This window comes from Pelophylax lessonae, assembly GCF_965119305.1.
Source record: "Pelophylax lessonae genome assembly, chromosome: 5".
NCBI classification, from domain to species: Eukaryota; Metazoa; Chordata; class Amphibia; order Anura; family Ranidae; genus Pelophylax; species Pelophylax lessonae.
The window spans coordinates 452,309,535-452,333,363 of record NC_138772.1 but is presented as its reverse complement, the minus strand read 5'-3'; the positions used below and the strand labels follow the sequence as shown (position 1 = coordinate 452,333,363).

Genomic DNA, 23,829 nt, shown 5'->3' with positions numbered 1-23,829 from the left:
GGATCCAGGATCGATCGAGTGGAACACTCGGTGCAAACACACGCTGACACCATTAACTCAGTCATAGACAAGCTTAATAAACAATCGGATGAACTTTCATGGCTAAGAAATAAAGTGGCGGACCTGGAGGATCGCTCCAGGCGCAACAATATTAAGTTAAGGGGTGTACCCGAATCGATCGCCACGGATCAGCTACCGCAATATGCCGCATCTCTCTTTAAGTTACTGGTGCCCTCACTATCTGAATCCGAACTCACAATAGACAGGATTCATCGTCTGCCCAAGCCCACCTTTTTGGAGGGCAATGTTCCGCGAGATGTATTGCTCAGAGTACATTTTTTCACTGCAAAAGATAAAATTATGCTAGCTTCCAGACAGCACGGAACCTTGCCAGACCCCTATAGTGATGTGTTATTGCTCCCGGATCTCTCCAAGATCACACTCCAATCACGGCGCAACTTATCTACCATCACTAAGGCATTGCGCAACCACCAAATACATCATAAATGGCGGTATCCAGCAACACTCTTGGTGACACAAGGGGGCTCTACGACGGCCATCAGAACACTGGATGAGTGCCTATCTTTACTGAGAAGATGGAACATCCTACCCGCTGACCAGGCTGCGGCTGCGGCCTCTCCGCCCTTGCGCTCATTGGAAACCGAGTGGCATGAGTCTTCCCGTAAAAGGCACTCACGGCCTTCCTCCTCACATCCTAGCCCCAACCGCAACTGATCCTCACATACGTGTCTCGGGCCTCTGAATGTCATCCATTCACCTGGCCCCCCTCAAATCCTTTTGCGAGTTTTGTCGCTCTCGAGCTGCCGAGACGGCTCTTTTTTATGCCTTTCTATGGTTCCCTTTCCTTTTGTTTATTTTTCCTCATGTTTCTCGACCTTTTTGAATCTCAATGCCGACTTAATTCTGAGTGACATCGACTACCCAGCGCTCTTCTCTCTGATCGATGACCATTAAGCTGTTATCAGTGAATGCCAACGGCCTAAACCACCCGGCCAAGAGGAGATCCCTCTGGAAGGAAGCTTTGACCCGTAGAGTTGATATTTTAGCGGTTCAAGAAACCCATTTTCAAGCAGACTCCTCACCAATCTGCGGTCACAAGAACTATCCCCAAACCATCTTTGCATCTAGTGCCGAGAAAAAGAGAGGTGTGATGTTAGCCTTCAGGGACACACTGACGGTACAAATACACAAGACGGTTCTGGACCCTGAGGGTAGATACATCATGGTGACTTGCGATATCAACAATCTGCCACTCACTTTGGTGAACTTGTACGCGCCAAACTCTCATCAATTACGCTACATACGCAAGATCCTCAAGCAAGTATCAACGTTTAAATATGGTCATCTTTTATTGTGTGGGGATTTTAACGCTGTTGTCGACCCCGGGTTGGACTCTTCTGCGTCCCCCCGGAGCAGACAACAGTCCCTTGGGCGGACGTTGCATGATGAAAAATTATTTGATGTGTGGAGATGCCAGCACTCTCTGGAGCGGGATTATTCGTTTTTTTCCTCCAGGCATTGCTCATATTCCCGTATAGATATGTTCATTGTTGACTTATTTCTGTTAGACAAGGCCTCCTCCTCTGCTGTCCATGACATAACGTGGTCTGACCATGCACCTGTGGAATTGACAATAGAGGATGCGGTGAGGTGTGCTAGTTCGTACATTTGGAGGTGTGATGCCCACATGTTGCAGGATGCGGAGTGTCAGGCGCATATTTCCAAACAATTGCAGGACTTCTACCAACACAACGGGACCTCTGTCTCCGACCCGTGGGTGCTGTGGGGTGCACAAAAGGCCTTCATAAGAGGGGTGTGCATCCAGCAGCAGGCGCGGCTTCGGAGGCAGAGGAAGGACAAGATATCTCAGTTGACTCTGAAAATACACACATTAGAAATGGACAATAAGATTGCCCCTACAGAATCTAAATCATGTACCATCATTAACTTGAGACAAGAACTTCGTCTCCTGCTTTTAGAACTTTCCCACAGACACTTTAATTACCTTAAACAAACATACTATTGTCAGGCTAACAAGGCAGGTAAATTTTTAGCGTCCCAAGTTCGGCGCAAGCAAGCAAAATCCCGAATTCCCTACCTAATCCATCCCATAACAAAATCCAAAATTACCCATCCACAAGCTATCGCGGATGAATTTGCTACGTACTATAGTGCTTTATACAATCTCAAAGATAACACTTCGGAAACTCAGCCATCTCAGGAAGACATACAGAAATTTCTTCACAAGGTGTCCTTGCCATTGCGAGACCTCAACTCCCCAATCACGGTTGCGGAGGTATGCTCTAGCATTTCCTCCCTACCAAAAGGCAAATCACCTGGACCCGACGGGTTCTCCAATGAATTTTATCAGCTCTTTACCCAACATCTTAGCCCCACTATGACTGCTGTTTTTAACAAGGCTATGTCTACTTCCTCCCTTCCACCCGACATCCTGAGTGCACATATAGTCACCCTTCCAAAACCGGGTAAAGACCCTACCACGCCCGCTAACTTCCGCCCCATCTCTCTGCTCAACTTGGACGCAAAAATTTATGCCCGTATCCTGTCCAAACGAATACAAGTCATGCTCCCCACACTCATACATAAGGACCAAATGGGTTTCACCCCTGGAAGGCAGACGTCGGATGCCACCCGGCGAATCCTAAACATCATGCATCAAGCACACTCTTCCAAAACCCCTTCAGTTTTACTTACCTTAGACGCCGAAAAGGCCTTCGATAGGGTCCATTGGGGGTATATGAAGGCCACCCTACAAAAATTTGGTTTCACAGGCCCCATCCTCTCCGCCATATTGTCCCTCTATTCGTCTCCTTCGGCACAGGTGTATACCTCCGGAATACTGTCCAAGACTTTTCATATATCTAATGGCACTAGGCAGGGTTGTCCCCTATCGCCTACAATTTTCAACCTGGTAATAGAACCACTAGCTGAGACTATTAGATCCAACCCCCTCATCACGGGATTCAAATTACCGAATTATCATCATAAAATCAATCTGTTCGCTGATGATATCATCATGATGCTCACCCGCCCACAGAGTTCCCTACCTGAGGCCTATAACACACTACAAAGCTATAGCAGAGTTTCGTTTTATAAACTCAACGCAACTAAATCCATGGTTCTCAATCTGGGGGTCCCCGCTCATATCCAGTCTAGCATTCAACGAATTGTCCCTATTCCATGGTCCAATGAAAGCATCCATTACCTGGGCATTGACCTGCCTGCCGACCCTCTCAAACTCTTATCCACCAACGTAAATAGACTATTGGCCAAACTCACGACTGATATTTCCCACATGAAAACCCCGTACTTCTCCTGGAGTGGCAGAGTCGCAGCATATAAAATGTTCATACTCCCTCAAATTTTATATCTTTTCAGGGCACTTCCCATCCACTTCCCAACGACACATCTCCAAAAATTTTCTAAATTAATGTGGTCATTTATATGGGGTGGCAAAAGATCTCGTTGTGCCTTTTCCCTTCTAGTTAAAAAAAAACAATTCGGTGGAGCTGCAGTGCCCGACCTCACCAATTATTATAGGGCTACAATTTTGACCCAGCTAAAACAGTGGTTGATTACCCAAGAGTCGCCCATGTGGATGGATCTGGAAAAGGATGTGGTACCAACGAGGGACTTGCATACCCTGCTATGGGGTGATAAGTGGTTGGAGTGGCGACTTGCCCCACTGCCGCCCACTGTACAGGCGGCACTGAGGGTATGGCGACTATCTCCGGTATCAACAGTGAGGGATGTCTCACCTAGCGCATCACTACCTATTACTATACTCGCACAACACTTACCGGATATACCAACTCATCTACTTCTCAAATTAGGGGTAACATCTATCACATCCTTCTATGAAAAGGGGTCTCTCCTTTCCATTGAAGAGATAATTCAAAAGTACAAACTTCCGGGCCACATGTACTTCCATCTTCTGAGAATATTCCACTTTCTAAGGGTACATCCGCTGCGGCCTATAGTGGTGGATGGTGGTTTATGGGACCTTCTCACACTCAAGACCCCAACAAAATCCAAATTATCACATTATTACGACATCCTATTAGATAATTCTACATTCTACAAAACAACCTCCATGTTTAAATGGGACAAAGATCTGGGCTCTACACTCTCTATACCACAGTGGCGCTCTGCCCTAGCGGCCATATATAAATACTCGCACTGTGCGAATCATTGGGAGATGACCCAAAAACTTCTGAACAGATGGTACTATACTCCCTATCGTCTGGCTGGCTTCTCCCCATCATACTCCAAACTCTGCTGGAGGGAATGCTCCCAGGTGGGGACTTTATTACACATTCTGTGGGCCTGCCCTTCCTTGACAAGCTACTGGAACAGGGTATTCTCTTACATGTCCACACATACGGGGTGCATACTCCGACCATCCCCGGGGCTAGCCCTCCTACACATAGGAATAGACCGCATACCGGTCACATATAGGCCTTGGATCACCCATGTCTTATTGGCTGCCAGAACGATTATTCTTCGCAAATGGAAGTCAACTGAGCCCCCCCACTTAGAAGAGGTGGTTCATCTTTTAAAAATGAACTACAGCTTTGAAAAAGCATTAGCGATAAATAGAATGCAGATGCGATCCTTTGAGGCTCATTGGAACTTTTGGGCGGGGACACTATCCTGATTGTGTTGTTTAGCTGCACACTATTAGACGCTGTTGGTTACAGTATTCAATACGTGATACCTATATATGTAATGTCACTTTATATTACACCATTCTATGCTTTGTACGGTTGTTTATGAGATGTCACTGTTATATGTTATATGACTGCTTGTTGAGAAACATATGTTTTTTTGGTTTTCTCTTATTTTCTTTGTTATGCTCCAAAAATTGAATAAAGAATATTTGCAAAAAAAAAAAAAAAAATAGGAGAGTACTTTGAAAATGAAACACAACAAATAGGAATATAATTAGTGTGCATAGAAATAAATTCTCCACTCCCAACTGTCTTCAAATATTAGCATACATAATAATAAAAAGTAGAATATATAATACTGTATATTTATTATTAAGATATAAACTGCTACCATGTTTAACTCTAGTGCAATAGCAGTAAAAAAAAAAAAAAAATGCAGATTTACTTCATGAAAGTCACATGAAGCTTTTATGATAGTTCCAAGGTGTTTTTATTTTCAATGACCTTGAAGGTCGGCAAAAAAAAGCTTATTAAACTTTAACAAGCTAGACTTATATAGGCAAAATCAAAATATTTAATTCAAGGAATGAATTGTTTCTTTCATTGCTGTGGTGACAGAGATTCCTTTATCTAATTTGTGTTTTTATATTAAAGAAGTTTCTAATTTAAAAAAAAAGCAAGCTTTTCTTCAAGCAACATCAGCCAAGATTATTATAGTATCACATTTCAATGCAACAGAATAAATAAGTGTTATACATGTTTTAAGGAGTAAAGACTTTGCTCACATGTAAAGTTAAGCAGACAAAGGAAAGTACACTGCCATATTAGTTAACCAACAAAAGGAGTCCAAAGAACCTCTTACCAGTTCACTAAGGAAGCCCTTAGATAAGTCAATTTTTTTATGTTCAACTAGCGGGTTGTGGATGGGGGAAGTCCTCCTGCTGAGCTATTGTATTCTGATAGCAGAGAGACGTCCCCCACTGTCACAATACACTGATACACTGATCAGTGCGGCAGGCTATAGCCTGCAGTGCTGATCTAGTGGGGAAATTTAGACAGGCGGGTTGTAGAGAAGTCAACCAGTGGAGCCATTTCTGTACAACCTTCTTGCCCATACATGGATCGAAATTCATCTGGTCCTTGCTGAACCGGGCCGAGTGTGTAGTGTGGCCTGCCCTTCCAGAGCCCTTCCAATTAACTGGTGGATCCGATGGGGACTTTTTTTAAACTTTGCATGAGATCATTGGGTCAGAATTGTGCACCTTGTTACATCATTGGCCTAAGTAGTATACTTCTTTATTAGCTGCTGTCATCATATCGAATTAATAAAATAATAATACATTTTCACTTCAGATTGATGAGCAAAGTAAAGTTGGGCTCACTTTGAATACCCAATTGCGTGCAAGATTTTGGCTTGCACATTATTGAGTGATTGAAGTAAACACATCTTCACTATATTCACAGAGCTAAGTTAACATTTTTTCATTCACTTGCCACTCTATTAGTGAAACAACCTCTTTGCCTCATCAAGGAGGATTACTAATTTACAAATGTTATGTAGCAATGTTTCCAGGCCTGGGGCCTGAGGTGGCTCTGCTATCAGTACCGGTAATACTTCCAACACATTTAAGTTGTGAACCCAGGTGTGAGAACTGAGACAATGACCATTCCGGCATCTTTGGTTTGTTTTGTTTTATTGTATTTAGGGGAGTGGAGAAGGGAATGAGTGGGATACTCCTCTGGCTCTTCTAGGCTTAACTAGGACTTCGTACAAAAAAATGCTCACTACCGCTGCCTTGGTGCCAGCTGAATGCCGACCAGTGCTTCCTTAAGCTTCAAATGCTGCATGACTGAATTAGTGCTGGAACCTCGACTTTAACTTAGTTTGTTAGCTCAGATGCTCCAGGACTGTAGAACTCTTGATTCCTGATACTTGGTGTAGCTTAAAATCACTGAACAGCTCCCTCTAACCTTTCACTGGCTGAGGTAGCTCCTTGTCACTACTTGTGCTGCTGCAACTCTCACTGCACTGCGTTCTTCACTTCTGTGACTCGTATTTGACTGATAGCTGGCTAGAGTCTGTTTTCAGCGAATGTTCAGATCCATCCAGACGCCTGACCATCAGCTTGCTCAACCTCTTAGCGTGTTGCTAAGAGCTTGAGCCAGCCGCTCCTGCCCCCTCCACAGCCCAGTGCTCCAGTGAGCATTGGAGGGGCAAAGCAGAGAGCCAGTCACTGACAGTCACGGCTCTCTGCTCAGTGAAAAGTGGGAACTGAGTGATCACTAGTCTTTGATCACTCAGTTTTCAGTGTAGTGGCAGCAGGGACAAATGCAGATGCAGCAATGGATTGACATCTAGTGAGTATTTCTGCTCTATGACAGGGCTTAAGTCTCTTGAGGTCGTGCAGACCCTGGCTTAATACTGTTTATTCAACTTGACCTGCTCAAGCTAGTTGTTGTAATGTTGGGGTTAAATGAAATGTGACAGTCCTCTGCCTGACCATGGCCACAAGATCTAAATCTGGTCATTTTATTGCTGACTTGTGAATTTTTGAGAAGGGATGATGGCACTTTGTTCTGTGAGAAACACCATTCTCCCCACTCAGGTTGAGGCTCATCACCTTATTATTGTAACACATACATTCCATTTAGAATATTATTTTCTGTACCTGACGAGACAAGGCTTCTGCTTGCGCCAGTGTATTAATAGATGTGATATTGCTTCCTTCAAATCCACTTTTTCTTGTGCTTATTCGGTCTCTTTCATTCTGAACAGCTGATTGGTAAAGGAAATTAGAAAATATGAGAAACACATTTATGCATTTAAAAAAAAAAAGAATTGTAAACTGTAACTATGGCATGGTTTGAAACCTGAAAGGAAAGCGGACTGGGGCTCAATTTATTGTCACTGTTGCTGTCATTATTATAAAAATGAGGCATTTGTCACCCATATATTATAACTTTTTTCCATTTGTTGCCCATATACTGTATTTTAATAATTGCTCGTTTGTTGCTCATGTATTATTGTAACGATTACCCACCTGGTGTACACATATTTCTTTTCTTACCTACATATTATAACAACTGACCATTCATAGCCCAGGTAACATGCTGGAGCTAATGTAATCCCTTGGAATATGTGACCCCCACCATAGAATGTTTGTTTGTGTCTAGGGATGACCATCGGTTCGACCCGAACATTGGCTGTTCGAGGTTCGGCCAAATTTAGAACTTTTAGAACCCAAAAAAACGCCTGCGCCAAAAAAACGCCCTGGTGTGTTTTTTGCAGCAGGCGTTTTTTTGGGCATTTTTTTGAGGTCTTTGGAGGCAGGCAAAACATCTGAACTTCTGTATAGGGGTATATATACACACACACTTATATGTATTTTACACTTACACATATATAGGTGTGATAGGAGCGGAGCCATATTGGTGTTAATTATTTCATTAGCGCAAGTATAGTTTTCTGCTACTTTCACACCTATATATGTGTATGGGTATATATACATATAAGTATGTGTGTATATATGCCCCTACACAGAAGTTCTGATGTTATGCCTCCAATAACCCCCAAAAAATGCCCAAAAAAACGCTTGATACTAAACCGGCAAGGTGTGAAAATAGCGGAGCCATATCCCTGTTCTATAAGTGACATAATACAAACAATCTTTTTTTTTTTCTGGTTCTGGACATGCTACAGAGCTGAAACTTCACAGGTACATTTTTAGACCCCCCCAGACACTAAATCCAAAGTCAAAATCAAAACAATCTCATTTTTTTTTAATTTTTTCAATAATTGGCTCTCTATCAAAAATGACAATTTTTAAGAACTTTTTTTTGTGTGATTAATAGTCCCTGGGGCATGACCCAGAACCCTAGGCACTTTTTAGGGGCATTTATTGGGTTTTAGGGCTTCAAAATGGTGTTTTCTGATTACAGAAGTTCGGGTCCCATTGATTTCAATGGGGTTCTGAAATCCGGGCCGAACATTTGGGAAGTTCGGGTGTTCTGGTCGAACCGAACTTTACAAAAGTTCGATCATCCCTATTTGTGTCTTTAAAATATGGTGATTAAAACAAAGCAACACAAGCTACCTTCTTTTTTCATTCCAGCTCTAAAACACTTTCTTAGACGACAATATCTGCATTGGTTCCGTTTGTCTTTGTCAACAACACACTGTCTGCTAAACCTGGAACATAGAGAAAAATTAATGATTGGGCAATTATTTTTGGAGTTCTGCAAGAAGATATATTCAGTATCTACACATAAACCACATTATGTAATGTTCAGCTGTTTAAACAGGGTAATATTTATGTAGAATCGGTTTACATATCCTTAAAGTGCACTTACTTTGCCTAACAGCTCTGATTAAAAGTGCCTTACCCTCTCTTGCCCAAGATGTATACTTACCTAAATCTAACAGCTGATGCCTTCAGCAATGTTTATGCCAAAATTCTCCTTCTACCTAACCAAGCCTGGGAGCTGGTTCCTCATAGACTTCTGTAGGGCTGACTTCTAAAGATACAGATGCTGTGAAGATGGTTCCTTAAGAATGCATTCAGCAAAATCACCCAGTTATTGCTTTTTGTACTGTTGGGCTGTTTGTTTTTTTCTGTCCTTCAGATCCAGTCAGTTTATATATTTTCAATCACGTCTTCAACAGCATCCAAAAGAACAGTGGCAGTACAAGCAGTGACTACACAACAACTAGCAGGTCATGTGCACCCTAGGGTCTACCTAAGGGATCTGTCTCCTTTGTAATTAAATGTACCCCAATCTTCAGAACTCAGTATGCAGCAGGACTGTGAATCCACCAAAGAATTAGCCAGCCAGTTCAACTCCTACTAGAGATGAGCAAATCTATATTCTGCCTTTAAGATATGAAATATTCGGCATGTAAGGCTGGGAAATACCCTACTGATAATGTCAATACAAATACAGTCTTTGCAGATGATGTAAAGCTTTCCTGGCTCCTGCTTCTGGCTCCAATCTCGAGCTGGCAAACAAAACTTTGACATCTGAATCAAGGAAAGCTTTAGATTGTAGATTGAAGCTTTAGATGTAGATTCCTTCTACCTGAACAGACACCATGGATGAAGGACCTATCAACTTGACAGTGACTTTGGTAAAAGTAGTTGAAGTAACAGGCCTAACTGACTGGACGTGTAACCTTCTTGTTCTATGAAATTCAAATAGGTTTATTTACTAAAGGCAAATCCACTCCGCACTACAAGTGCACTGAAAGTGCGCTTGGAAGTGCATTTGCTGTAGATCTGAGGGGGGCATGCAAGGAAAATAAAAAAAAAACAGCATTTTTGCTTGCACATGATTGGATGATAGAAATCAGCAGAGCTTCCCTTCATTTCAGATCTTCCCCTCAGATCTACAATGACTGCACTTCCAGTGCACTTGTAGTGTAGAGTGTATTTGCCTTTAGTAAATCAACCCCAATGTGATGGTCTGAACAACATTTTGAAAGTCCCCCTCCATAAACAGGGAGCCTCAATAGGGTAGAAGGTGTAACACCCTACAGGTAGGTGGTAGGTAAATGCATAGTGGGCCTTGTCTGCCTAACTGCAGGGCCATGTTTCTTTTTGCTAGGTAGGTTGTCATGGTTTCCAAGTGTGTCCCTTGAGAGGGGAGACTCCCCACTGGCTTTAATAGTGGTTTCTGATAGGGCAGTGGAGAAAACTCAATCAGGGGACACATCCAGGCTTGTAACTACCCCAGAAGGCAGAATATGCTGCAAAGGATTCTGGGAGTGGGTATAAGTTTGGGGGAAGTGTGTGACACTGTGTTTTTGGCGGGAGCAGAGTCCCAGGAGGGAAAGAGCAGCTCTCCTCCTGTCTGAGGAAGTGGATGTCTCAGGGTGTCGCCTGAGAATCCAGAGAGAGCTGAGTTGAGCTGAGGGGTTCCAGTGTGCCGAGAACCAGCAGATAGCGAGAGGGGTCAAGTCCAAGGAAAGCCTACACAGGTCATGAGTACTGAGGATTGCCCCTGGGGGTCTGCCTGAAGAGTTAGAGGAGACCACTCTGGAGGAGGTTCTGGGATCCAGTGTCAGCTAGCTGTAAAAGGGGTACCTAGGTTGAGGACCCTAAAGTAGTAGAGGGTACATAGTCAGTGGACCCTGAAGAGCTTAAAGTGAAAAGGGGGCACCTGCGGTTTGGGCCCTAAATTGTACAGAGCACCAGTTGAGAGTTGCAGCTATACAGAAATTCACAGCAAGCTACCTCCAGTCAGTGCCAGGTTGGAGAGAGTGGTCAGAGACTTTGCATTGCAGCAGTGTCAGTAGTGCTATGCTTCACAGTCCTGAGTCTTTTGGACCTAGAGTTGAGGATTCAGCACTTCTGTCAAGTTACAGTGTGTTCCAAGCGTCAGTGAGCGCTGGCTAGCGTCGGCTGGCGTCAAGGTATCGCTAACAGACATTTTTCCAGATAAAGTCCCAAATTGTATCTAGTTAAGCCTAAAGGAGTATCCCATTAATCCCCTTCTCCCATCCCTTTTATCTACAATAAAACCACAAAACAAAGGTGCCGGAGTTGTCAATGTCTCAGTTCTCACACCCAGGGTCGCAGCTCACATTGGCTGGAGAGGTAACCGGTAACAATGGCAGACCCACATCAGGCCCAATGCCTGGAAAACCTGCTACAAAAACAAACCTAAATTTACAGAAGAGTCTCTACTTAAAGTATAACTAAAGGCAACTTTTTTTTTTTTTTTTTTTTTTTTTTTTTTATATAGTTTTGGATAGAGTGCAGAGGTATTAGAATGCTTTTCGTTTTCGTTTTTATTTTTTTTATTGCTGCCTGTGTCCCCATTAAGGTGATTCACCCTCTCTATCTGTCTTGTTTACCATTATCATTGAAAGTGAAAGTAAAATAAAATCCCTCATTTAGATTTCCTTCAGAAAAGTATTGTCAGGGAAATATTCCAATGGGGACACTAGTTCTGGCAACCTGGAGGTCCCCAAGAAATCCCCTTGATTTGGAGGGATTTCCTCTCACTTCCTGTTTGGTTATGGTGAAAAAAATCTGACAGGGGTTATAACCCTCCCTTGCTCTATCCAAAATGGAAAAAAAAAACATTTTGCACAGAATTCTTCTTTAAAGGTTCGTGCATCATCTTTTTTTTTTTTTGGAATATTGTCTTGGCTGAAAGTTAGCTGTAGCTGAAGTACTGTACCCGAGTTGACCTGGGGCAGGTGCTCTTTGGCTGTGGCAGCATCCAATTTGTGTCCTCTGAGTCCTTTTATCTCCCTTCGCGCCCATCACCAGGAGAGAGGAAAGAAAAAAAAGCCATCTATGCTTCCAATTCATGCTTGCTGGGAGAACTTAAAGAAGTCCAATCAGCGATATATTGGAAACTTTTACGCACACAACCCAACCCAAATCTAACATAAAATGTATGTGTATGTTTGAATTTGTACTGTATGTAGAGGGTAAAAAGAAGGCCAGAATGCATGCACAACACAATGCATAATAAAAACAACAAAATGGATAATACAAGAGAGTGGGTAACAGTGATAACGTACACTATGCTGATGATAGTCAATCCCCTTCCTGTCTATTTTAAGAGTGTCAGAATAGAAGTTAAGTGGAAGGGGAACACAGGCATTATTCAAAACAGATTTTCCAATAGAGTGAGCAAGGTTTAGAACTTTTGTCAGGATTTTTTTGGATGGTTTTGCTGTCTGTGTCTCCATTAGTTAGATTTCCCCTGACCTATTGTCCAGGTGATTGGCATAAGAATAAGAAGTGATGGAAAATCTGCTCATTGGGGATGCACTTACAGTAAACTGTATCTAAATCCAAAAACTAAATTGTAATATAAAGTACCTTACCAGTCCTTACACGTAGTGGCCTCGTTCGTTTCCTTTTATCCAACTTTTTTGTACTTTATTTTTACCTGGTAATCCTGCCAATAAAAAAATGTCTGTCTTGGAGTGACAATGCTCATTGACTCTTCTGTATCTATGGAGGAGCAGTGTTGTCACTCAAAGCTTCTTTCCAAATTTGCGCTACAAACACCTCCCCCTTTCATTATCTCTATTAAAAAGAGGGTATAGCTAACCGGTTCACAAAACATAGCTGGGAGAGCTGATAACCCTGAGAAATTACTTCAGTCCATAGGATTATACAAGGACACAAAAATCATATTTTTTGTCTGTACTTGCAGAAAATGTATTTACAAAAGAAAACAAATGCAGTAAAATCACCTAAGGAATATAAAATGCAGTGGATTATATTTGTGTTCTTGTGTTTACATACACTTTAAATCCTGACAGAAAAATATTGATGTGTACACAGATAGCATTTTAAGAGTAACTCCATTTTTGTTGAGAAATAAAATATTCCCCTCTGGATGATAAATGTACATAACAAGGATTATTAAAAACTTTGTTGCAGATATCTACCTTTTGTAATCCTAAAGAAATAGCTGTTTGTTTGTCTTTGTCCTTGTCCATGTGCAACATGAATGTGCATGGAAGGGTTTTCCCTATTATTAGTCAGCTGCTGCACTTGATGGGGAAAATTGCAAGGTCTCCATCCCTGTAAACATAATTTCTCCTTGGGAGTATCTCACCAAAAATTTTTTATTTTTTTTGCAGGGGATGCCCAAAATCTGATTTGTATCTTAGTGCAGACTTCTGTGAAAATAAATAAGCCAACCACACAAGCCAGAATTTACATTTCTGGGGGGGTTTTGTACATCATCTATGTACAGAATGCCTCCAGGTTGTCATATTGCATTTTACAGAAAATGACAGTGCTGCAGAATGAAAATGAATTTTTAGAAACAATACATTACAATATGGCTTGTATTGCAATTGTATATGCTATATTATTATTTTTTTTTATTCCAATGTTTTTTACCACAGAAGTGGAGTTACACTTTAACCACTTGCCGACTGCCTAACGCCGATCTACGTAGGCAGTCAGCCCCTCACAGGCAAAGTGACGTAGGGCTACGTCACTAGCTTGTGAGGGTCTAGGGAGCGAGCGCGCGCCGCCGGAGGCGCGCTCCCGCGTGGTCACGGACCCCCCCGCGCGTGTGACCAGCGGACCCGATGTCCGCCGGTCACTCGGCGATCGGCGGGGGAGAGGGAGAATGTGAGGCAGCTTGTGTAAACAAGCCACCTGTCATTCTCCTCGCTGTAAAGACACTGATCACACGGATCTAGTATGTAGATCCGTTGATCAGTGTCCTTACAGCTCAAGCCATAGCCAATCGCAGTAGAAAGCACGCCCCTAGGGATACACACAGCCCCTCCCTCCCAAATAAAGTTAACCCCTTCACTACCAGTGTATTTTTACAGTAACAGTGCATATATATAGCACTGATTACTGTAGAAATGTCACTGGTAACCCCAAAAGTGTCACAAATGTCAGTCAAGGGTCCGATCTGTTTGCCCCAATGTCGCAGTACCGCAAAAAAAATCGCAGATCGCCGCTATTACGCGTTAAAAAAAAAAACAACAAAAATGACAAAAATCTTTCCCTTTGTTAGTAAACGCGATAACTTTTGCGCAAACCAATCAAAATACGCTTTTTGCGATTTTTTTTTACCAAACATAGGTAGCATAAAACAAATTGGCCGAAAATGTTAAAAAATTTTGATTTTTACATTTTTTGGGGGGAAATTTCATATAAAAAATGTGAAAAATATTGCTATTTTTGCAAAATTGACGCTCTTTTTTTGTTTATAGCGCGTGATCAAAAAATCGCACAGGTGATCAAATACCACCAAAAGAAAGCTCTGTTTGTGGGAAAAAAAGGACGCCAAATTTGTTTAGGTACAGCGTCGCACGACCGCGCAATTGTCCATTAAATTCACGCAGTGCCGAATCGCAAAATACCCCCTGGTCGGAATGGGGGTAAAATCTTCTGGGGCTTAAGTGGTTAAAGGCAAAAGAGAAGCCCTGATCAGTGTAATGTGAACTCAGTGTGTATATTTTCCCTGGGCTTCTAAAGAAGGGTACAGTTGTATTTTTTAAGACCTGTTCACACCTCCTTAAGCTGTGGTGATGTATGTGCAACAAAAAGCTTTATCATGTGTTACTGTGTGCAGCATTATCATAGCTTATTCATGTTGAATGGGCCCCATTGCAGTAAAAATCACACCTGCTGTATTTTTTCATGCAATGATGTGAACAGGCTTTCAAACCCTTAGAGTTTCTAGACACTGATAGCATCCTTGCTTTTTGACAGTTTTATGTGCCCTTATCAGGATTTAAATGAGGCAGAAGTTAGGCCTGATAGCCTTACATTGTGAAGGATGCCCTTCTATGTCTGTTTGCATGTTTCCTCTCCCTGCTTAAAAGACTATATTGAGTATTCGTTCATATGTCTGTGACAAATTCCCCTCTTTTGAGTTGCCACGAGTACCTGGAGAGCACTACCTGCCAGCCTCTTACCATGTGATTATGGTTAGATGTTGAAACACTTGTTCTTCCTCTGCTGTTGAATCTGTACGTGTGTGATCTGAGCGCCATTCAGTAATAATGTACGCTCAGATCTAAGCTATCTGGGGATATGTTGAATATACCTGTTTCATGCAATAGCTGCATGGTTATATAGTTTCATGTATTTTGCTACCATGTGGCTAATGGAGTCTTGCTTCTGTCCTTGGGAGATAAGTGGGTCACTTCTCAATTGTCTCCAGAACAAAAGACTGTGTAGAACTGGTTTTGGGCAGACAAGCCATGAGTCCAGCCAGGCCAAAGAGACTTTTTACTAAATTTTGAAAACCTGGTCTGATTCGTGCCATTTTTGGAATATGTTGTCCCCCTGAATGGATTGATTGTGAATATGTATTTGTATAAAGATTGGATGTATAGTTTTGAAGTTACAGCAGGTGGGTAAAACTGCATTTTTCCTGCCTGTGATAATTATGTTAACCATTGTCTACTATAAATACATCACAGACAGAGGGGGGGGGGGTCATGGGGATTGTAACCTTTGTGTTATTGGTTAATGTGTATTTGTTGTGTGTGTCTCCCTTGCAGGGGATAAAATAGATTGTAGTTTGAAATGCCGGGGGTTGGTTCCAGTAAAGTTTTTTGTTCCAGCATTCAGCTTTGGCTCATGTGTGGAATTATTCAGCGATACCAGCGATTTATTTTTTGGTGAATTGGGGATTCTTCAACTATTGGGGATTAAGGAATTACAAGGCGGTGAGATACAGTGATGCCATCACAGACATTCAGAGGGCACTTCAACTAAAATGGGAGCCCGTATAAGACAAACGGTAGTCCCTGGTAAATAATACTCGTAAAAAATTGCTATAAAATTTCAAGGACAGTGATACAGATTTGTATAAATTCCAAAAATTGGATGGTTCTGGTATTGTTACAGGTAGTTACATAGCACCAACAATTTATGCAGCGCTTTGCATATATATTGTACATTCATATCAGTCCCTGCTCCCAAGGATTTGTAAAATCCCTAACACTCATTCATACATAAACATACTAGGGCCAATTTAGACAGGAGCCAATTACCCTACATTCATGTATTTGTAATGTTGGAAGAAATCCATGGAAGGGAGAACATGCAAACTCCAACCCTTTTCCCTATATATCGTTTTAGCTGGACATACACTCAATACGTTTAGGAAAATGCTCCCTGGGTGGCAGTAGCAGTTTACTAATTCATATCTTTTTTTGCTTTTATGCAAAAAATGATTTATTCAGTGGTTTTGCTTAGTGTACAATGTTTAGATAATGTTGTATGTGTGGCAGATTCACTTTAATAGATAATATTGTGAGTAAAGTACAATACCTGCAAGAGTATACATGATTCTTCCTGATGCTACGTCTAAAGAACCCCTTACATCCATCACAGCTGGAGGCTCCATAATGCTTTCCTGTAGCTCTGTCTCCACAAATTGAACATACACTGTTGATTCCATTGTCAATTCCATTCATGTTGATTGATTCTCCAGGGGAACTTTCTAAAGAAAAAACAGTAATTTTATGTTTGATAAATAAAGATACATTTAGGCAATACATAATCCACCATTACCCCAATGTATAAACTTTTTAATGGAGATCATATTTATGCATGCTTTCCAATTGTCCTGAATTTGCCAGGACAGTCCCCCTCTTTGGAAAACTGTCCCACTTCAGCTCCATCCCAGGCTCTCCTTGGATCAGGACTGTGGGGACAGCAGCAGTGTCAATGCTTCTAGCGTCTGGGTTCTCCTTTCTATCTCCTCTAGCAGTCTCTAGCACCCTCAATGTGTGCCCTCTTAAAGTGGTTGTAAATGCAGAAGTTTTTTCACCTTAATGCATTCTCTGCATTAAAGTAAAAAACCTTCTATATTCAGCTCCCCCTCAGCCCCCTAAATCCTTACTTAGGCCTGATCTCAATTCAGTGCTCTGCCCAAGAGCAACTGCTTTCTTTTTTGTTTTTCAAACTTTTATTGAGGAGTTTCAAAAAGTGGCACAGGGAAAATCGCATTTAAAAATCATTAAACATTTGTGTAAAAAGAAATAACAAATGGTATCAAATCATGACTAGGGTTGAGCGGACACCTAGATGTCCGTGTTCGACGGGTTCGGCCGAACTTTAAAAAAAAGTCCGGGTCCGTGTCCCGGACTTTTACCGAACTTTTCCCGGACACCGAACCCCATTGAAGTCGATGGGGACCCGAACTTTAAGGCACTAAAATGGCTCTAAAACACCAAAGGAAAGGGCTAGAGTGCTGCAAATGGCAGCAAAACGTAATTAAGAGCATGGCAAGTGCTCTGCAAACAAATGTGGATAGGGAAATAACTTAAAACAACAAAAAAAAACAGAAAAATAAAACAATGTTCTTCTTCATCTCTGAAGGACGAGGCCCATATGGAGTAGGAGGGAGGTTGAGGTGGTGGTGGATGTGGCGGTGACATAGGCGTGCGCACAGGGTGTGCTGGGTGTGCCTGGGCACACCCTAATCACCTAGGGCACATAGCATTGCCAGTGAGGAGATGGGAAAGATCTCCCTGGGACCTGCTCTGCTCTATTTCTCCTTGCCTACAGGTACATGGCCCCGATACATTACTCTCCCTGCTGGCAAACACATGCATGTGTATTTCAACTTTGGGGTGCACACCTTAATGCAATAGGCTGCGCACACCTATGGGCGGTGTAGGTGGAAGCGGCGGTGGAGGAGGACCAGGGCCGGATTAACAGCATCATGGGCTTGGTGCTGAGGATTTTGAAGGGACTTAAGGGCCGTGCCTTGCCATGCACCCAGAGGAGGAAGGGTGCAGCCATGCATGCCTAATTCAACATGGGATGCTGTCTCTGAAGCCCATAAACACATCCATGCATCGCCAACTGTCCCTCCTTGTCCGGCCTTCACGCTGTGTGGGGAGGTTCTGAGGGTGCTGCCTGGGGAAGCGAGCATAGAAGCCAGACTTCTGTGTTTACAAGTGACAGAAGAGCGGTAACAGTGAATATGGCCAACCCGGGGCCTATATAAAAGGTAGGGGCCTGGAGCTGCAGCTCCAATAGCCCCTACATTAATCTGGCCCTGAGGAGGAGGACGAGGTAGCCAACACTGCTTCTTTTCAAAAATTTTAAATGAGGGTACACCCCAAAAGAGTGAGAAAGAGCAAAAATGGAACAATGGGTGGGTAAGGTCGGTATCCATTGCTATTCTGCATAAGGTACGGAAAAGTCCCGTGGGATCCATGCCTGGTTCATTTTAATGAACGTGAGCTTGTCCACATTGTCTCTGGACAGGCGGCTGCGCTTGTCTGTTATAACGCCCCCAGCCGTGCTAAATACCCGTTCAGATAATACACTGGCTGCAGGGCACGCCAGCACCTCCAAGGCGTAAAGGGCAAGCTCAGGCCATGTGCCCAATTTGGAGACCCAGAAGTTGAAGGGGGCAGACCCGTCATTCACTACATGTAGGCGTGTGCACACATACTGCTCCACCATGTTGGTAAAATGCTGCCTCCTGCTAAGACGTTCCATCTGAGCTGCTGGTGCTGCTGTTTGTTGTGGCGTGCTGACAAAGCTTTTCCACATTTCGGCCATGCTAACCCTGCCTTCTGAGGTGCTGGCGGTGCCCTGGTTGCGTTGGCGACCTCCTCCTCCTCCTCCTCTGCCTTGTGCTTCCACTGTGGCCCCGCTGTCAGATGGGAATGCCAGCAGCATGGCGTCTACCAGCGTGCGCTTGTACTCGCGCATCTTGCGATCGCGCTCCAGTGAGTGAATTAAGGACGGTACGTTGTCCTTGTAACGGGGATCCAGCAGCGTGGCCACCCAGTAATCAGCACAAGTTAGAATGTGGGCAACTCGGCGGTCGTTGTGGAGACACTGCAGCATGTAATCGCTCATGTGTGCCAGGCTGCCCAGAGGCGACGAAAGGCTGTCCTCTGTGGGAGGTGTATCGTCCGTGTCCTCTGTATCCCCCCAGCCACGCACCAGTGATGGCCATGAGCTGGCCTGGGTGCCACCCTGCTGTGAACATGGTTCCATCTCCTCCTCCAGCTCCTCCTCCTCCTCATCCTCCTCATCCTCCAGAACTGTGCCCCTGCTTGACAATTGCGTCCCTGGCGTTTGCGTGTGCAGGAACCCACCCTCGGAGCCCCTTGCGAATGACTGCCCTGAAAGCCTTGGAAATGTTACCTCTTCATCCTCCTCCTCCTCCTCATCCTGTGCCACATCCTCTTCCATCATCGCCCGAATTGTTTTTTCAAGGAGGCATAGAAGTGGGATAGTTAAGCTGAGAACGGCGTCATTGCCACTGGCCATGTTGGTGGAGTACTCAAAACAGCGCAACAAGGCACACAGGTCTCGCATGGAGGCCCAGTTATTGGTGGTGAAGTGGTGCTGTTCCGCAGAGCGACTCACGCGTGCGTGCTGCAGCTGAAACTCCACTATGGCCTGCTGCTGCTCGCACAGTCTTTCCAGCATGTGCAAGGTGGAGTTCCACCTTGTGGGCACGTCACATATGAGGCGGTGAGCGGGAAGGCCGAAGTTACGCTGCAGCGCTGCCAGGCGAGCAGCAGCAGGGTGAGAACGCCGAAAGTGCGCACAAACGGCCCGCACTTTCTGCAGCAGCTCTGACATATCGGGGTAGTTTTTAAGGAACCTCTGCACCACCAAATTCAGCACATGCGCCAGGCAAGGGATGTGCGTCAAACCGGCTAGGCCCAGAGCTGCTATGAGATTTCGCCCGTTATCGCACACCACCAGGCCGGGCTTGAGGCTCGCTGGCAGCAACCACTCATTTGTCTGCTGTTCCATGCTCCTCCACAACTCCTGCGCGGTGTGTGGTTTGTCCCCCAAACAGGCAAGTTGTAAAACTGCCTGCTGTCGTTTACCCCTGGCCGTGCTGAAGTTGGTGGTGAAGGTGTTACGCTGTCCGGATGAGGAGGCGGTAGAGGATGAGGAAGCGGAGTAGGAGGAGTTAGGAACAGGAGGCAAACTGAAGCGCCCTGCAATCCTCGGTGGTGGAAGGACATGCGCCAAATTGCTATCCGCCTCAGGCCCATCCGCCACTGCATTTACCCAGTGTGCCGTTAGGGAGATATAACGCCCCTGACCGTGCTTACTGGTCCACGTATCCGTAGTTAGGTGGACCTTGGCACAGATGGCGTTGCGCAGTGCACACCTGATATTTTCCCCCACTTGGTTGTGCAGGGAAGGGATGGCTTGCCTGGAAAAGTAGTGGCGGCTGGGCACGACGTACTGTGGGACAGCCACCGACATAAGGTTTTTAAAACTGTGCGTCTCCACCAGACGGAATGACAGCATTTCAAAGCCAATAATTTTGAAATGCTGGCATTCAGGGCCAGGGATCGCGGGTGGGTAGGGGGGTACTTCCTCTTCCTCTCAAGTGTTTGGGAGATGGAAAGCTGAACGCTTCCACGGGACATTGTGGAGATGGTTGTTGGTGACCCAGGTGGTGGTGTTGCTGACAGATCGTCTGTTTGCGGGGTGGCAGGTGCCGGTATCACTACAGATGTGGCTGGAGCGGCCGAGACTGCAGCAGAAGAGGAAGCAGGATGAGCCAGAGACGTTTCTTGGTTTTGAAGGTGTGTACTCCACTGCAGCTCGTGCTTTGCACTTAGATGCCTGATCATGCAGGTTGTGCTCAGGTTGAGAAGGTTTATGCCTCGCTTCAAGCTCTGATTGCACAGGGTGCAAACCACTCGTGTCCTGTCATCAGCACATTTTCTAAAGAACTTCCACGCTAGAGAACTCCTTTGAGCTGACTTTGGTGCGCTCGTTCCCTTGCTGCGTTGGGCAGTAGCGGGCGTAGTGTCTAGGGCACGGCCGCTCCGCTTCTGCACCCTGCTCCCTCTTCTGCTGTGCTGGTGGCTCTGTGCGACCACCGCCTCTTCCTCCAAACTACTCAGGTCACCTGCATGACGTTCATTCCATGTGGGGTCGAGGACCTCATCGTCCTCCACATCATCTTCCACCCAGTCTTCACCCCTGCCCTCCTTGTCGGTCTCCACAATGCTGAACGCCGCAGCAGTTGGCACCTGCGTTTCGTCATCATCGGAGACGTGCTGCGATGATCCTTGCATGTACTCATCTTGAGAAATAAGTGGTTGGGCATCGCTGCACTCAATCTCTTCCACTTCTGGGGCAGGGCTAGGTGGATGGCCCTGGGAAACCCTGCTGACAGAGTCCTCAAAAAGAATAAGAGACTGCTGTATGGCTTGGGGCTCAGACTGCTGGCCTGATTTGCAAGGGGGTGAGGTGAAAGACGGTTGGACATTGGCTGCAGGTGCCAACTCTGACCTTTCTGCAGTAGACTGGGTGGGAGACAATGTGAAGGAACTGGAGGCACTGTCAGCAGCAAACCAATCTACTATCGCCTCAACTTGTTCTGGCCTCATCACTTCTAGGGGCGTTTGATGCCCTACCAAATACTGATGCAGGTTCTGTCGCCTACTCACACTTGAGGAAGGTGTTTCACTTGTGCGTGTAGCTGGCACAGATCGACCACGTCCTCTCCTTGCAACAGGAGCTCTACCAGCAGCACCACGACCCAGGCCACGGCCCTTATTTGACGGTCTCCTCATATTTCTGTAATTTAAGATCTTGCCCTAGAAAGGTTTTTATTGAATAGCGGAATAGGAAATATGATCCAAAAAAGTGTATGTATCTCGCACGTACAAAACCACACTAGGCCCCAATTACTATTGTTTCTACCCCTAAAAGGATGGATGAGGAGTAGGAGGAGTATGGAACAGACAGCACCCTCAAATCTTCAGAAGTATGAGATGAACCCCAAAAACTTGGAAAGGTGGATCTCACACGTACCGACACAGACTATCCCGCAATTCAATTGATCCTCAAAGGTTTTTATTGAATAGCGGAATAGGAAATATGATCAAAAAAAGTGTATGTATCTCGCACGTACACAACCACACTAGGCCCCAATTACTATTGTTTGTACCCCTAAAAGGATGGATGAGGAGTAGGAGGAGGAGTATGGAACAGGCAGCACCCTCAAATCTTCAGAAGTATGAGATGAACCCCAAAAACTTGGAAAGGTGGATCTCACACGTACCGACACAGACTATCCCGCAATTCAATTGATCCTCAAAGGTTTTTATTGAATAGCGGAATAGGAAATATGATCAAAAAAAGTGTATGTATCTCGCACGTACACAACCACACTAGGCCCCAATTACTATTGTTTGTACCCCTAAAAGGATGGATGAGGAGTAGGAGGAGGAGTATGGAACAGGCAGCACCCTCAAATCTTCAGAAGTATGAGATGAACCCCAAAAACTTGGAAAGGTGGATCTCACACGTACCGACACAGACTATCCCGCAATTCAATTGATCCTCAAAGGTTTTTATTGAATAGCGGAATAGGAAATATGATCAAAAAAAGTGTATGTATCTCGCACGTACACAACCACACTAGGCCCCAATTACTATTGTTTGTACCCCTAAAAGGATGGTTGAGCAGTAGGAGCAGGAGTATGGAACAGGCAGCACCCTCAAATCTTCAGAAGTATGAGATGAACCCCAACAACTTGGAAAGGTGGATCTCACACGTACCGACACAGACTATCTCGCAATTGAATTGATCCCCAAAGGTTTTAATTGAATAGCGGAATAGAAAATATGATCAAAAAGAAAGTGTATGTATCTCGCACGTACACCACCACACTAGGCCCCAACTACTATTGTTTGTACCCCTAAAAGGATGGTTGAGCAGTAGGAGGAGGAGTATGGAACAGGCAGCACCCTCAAATCTTCAGAAGTATGAGATGAACCCCAAAAACTTGGAAAGGTGGATCTCTCTCACACGTACCAACACAGACTATCCCCCAATTTAACTGATCCCCAAAGGTTTTTGATTAAATAGCGGAATAGAAAATATGATCCAAAAAAAGTGTATGTATATCACACGTACACAACCACACTAGGCCCCAATTACTATTGTTTGTACCCCTAAAAGGCTAGATGAGGAGTAGGGGGGGTATGGAACAGGCAGCACCCTCAAATCTTCAGAAGTATGAGATGAACCCCAAAAACTTGGAAAGGTGGATCTCTCTCACACGTACCAACACAGACTATCCCCCAATTTAACTGATCCCCAAAGGTTTTTGATTAAATAGCGGAATAGAAAATATGATCCAAAAAAAGTGTATGTATATCACACGTACACAACCACACTAGGCCCCAATTACTATTGTTTGTACCCCTAAAAGGCTAGATGAGGAGTAGGGGGGGTATGGAACAGGCAGCACCCTCAAATCTTCAGAAGTATGAGATGAACCCCAAAAACTTGGAAAGGTGGATCTCTCTCACACGTACCAACACAGACTATCCCCCAATTTAACTGATCCCCAAAGGTTTTTGATTAAATAGCGGAATAGAAAATATGATCCAAAAAAAGTGTATGTATATCACACGTACACAACCACACTAGGCCCCAATTACTATTGTTTGTACCCCTAAAAGGCTAGGAGTAGGGGGAGTATGGAACAGGCAGCACCCTCAAACCTTCAGAAGTATGAGATGAACCCCAACAACTTGGAAAGGTGGATCTCTCTCACACGTACCAACACAGACTATCCCCCAATTTAACTGATCCCCAAAGGTTTTTGATTAAATAGCGGAATAGAAAATATGATCCAAAAAAA

At 44.3% G+C, this 23,829-nt stretch overlaps 1 protein-coding gene across 1 annotated transcript in view; it reads right to left on the bottom strand.

The window, feature by feature from the left end:
* Positions 1-23,829, bottom strand: part of HNF4G (hepatocyte nuclear factor 4 gamma) — a 182,116-nt gene that overhangs the window by 24,517 nt on the left and 133,770 nt on the right. The window contains exons 3-5 of the mRNA XM_082258435.1: positions 16,493-16,664; positions 8,807-8,901; positions 7,382-7,488 (exon numbers count right to left, since the gene is read on the bottom strand). Of these exons, the coding sequence (XP_082114561.1) occupies positions 7,382-7,488; positions 8,807-8,901; positions 16,493-16,664 (374 nt within the window). The remainder of the gene's footprint in view (positions 1-7,381; positions 7,489-8,806; positions 8,902-16,492; positions 16,665-23,829) is intronic.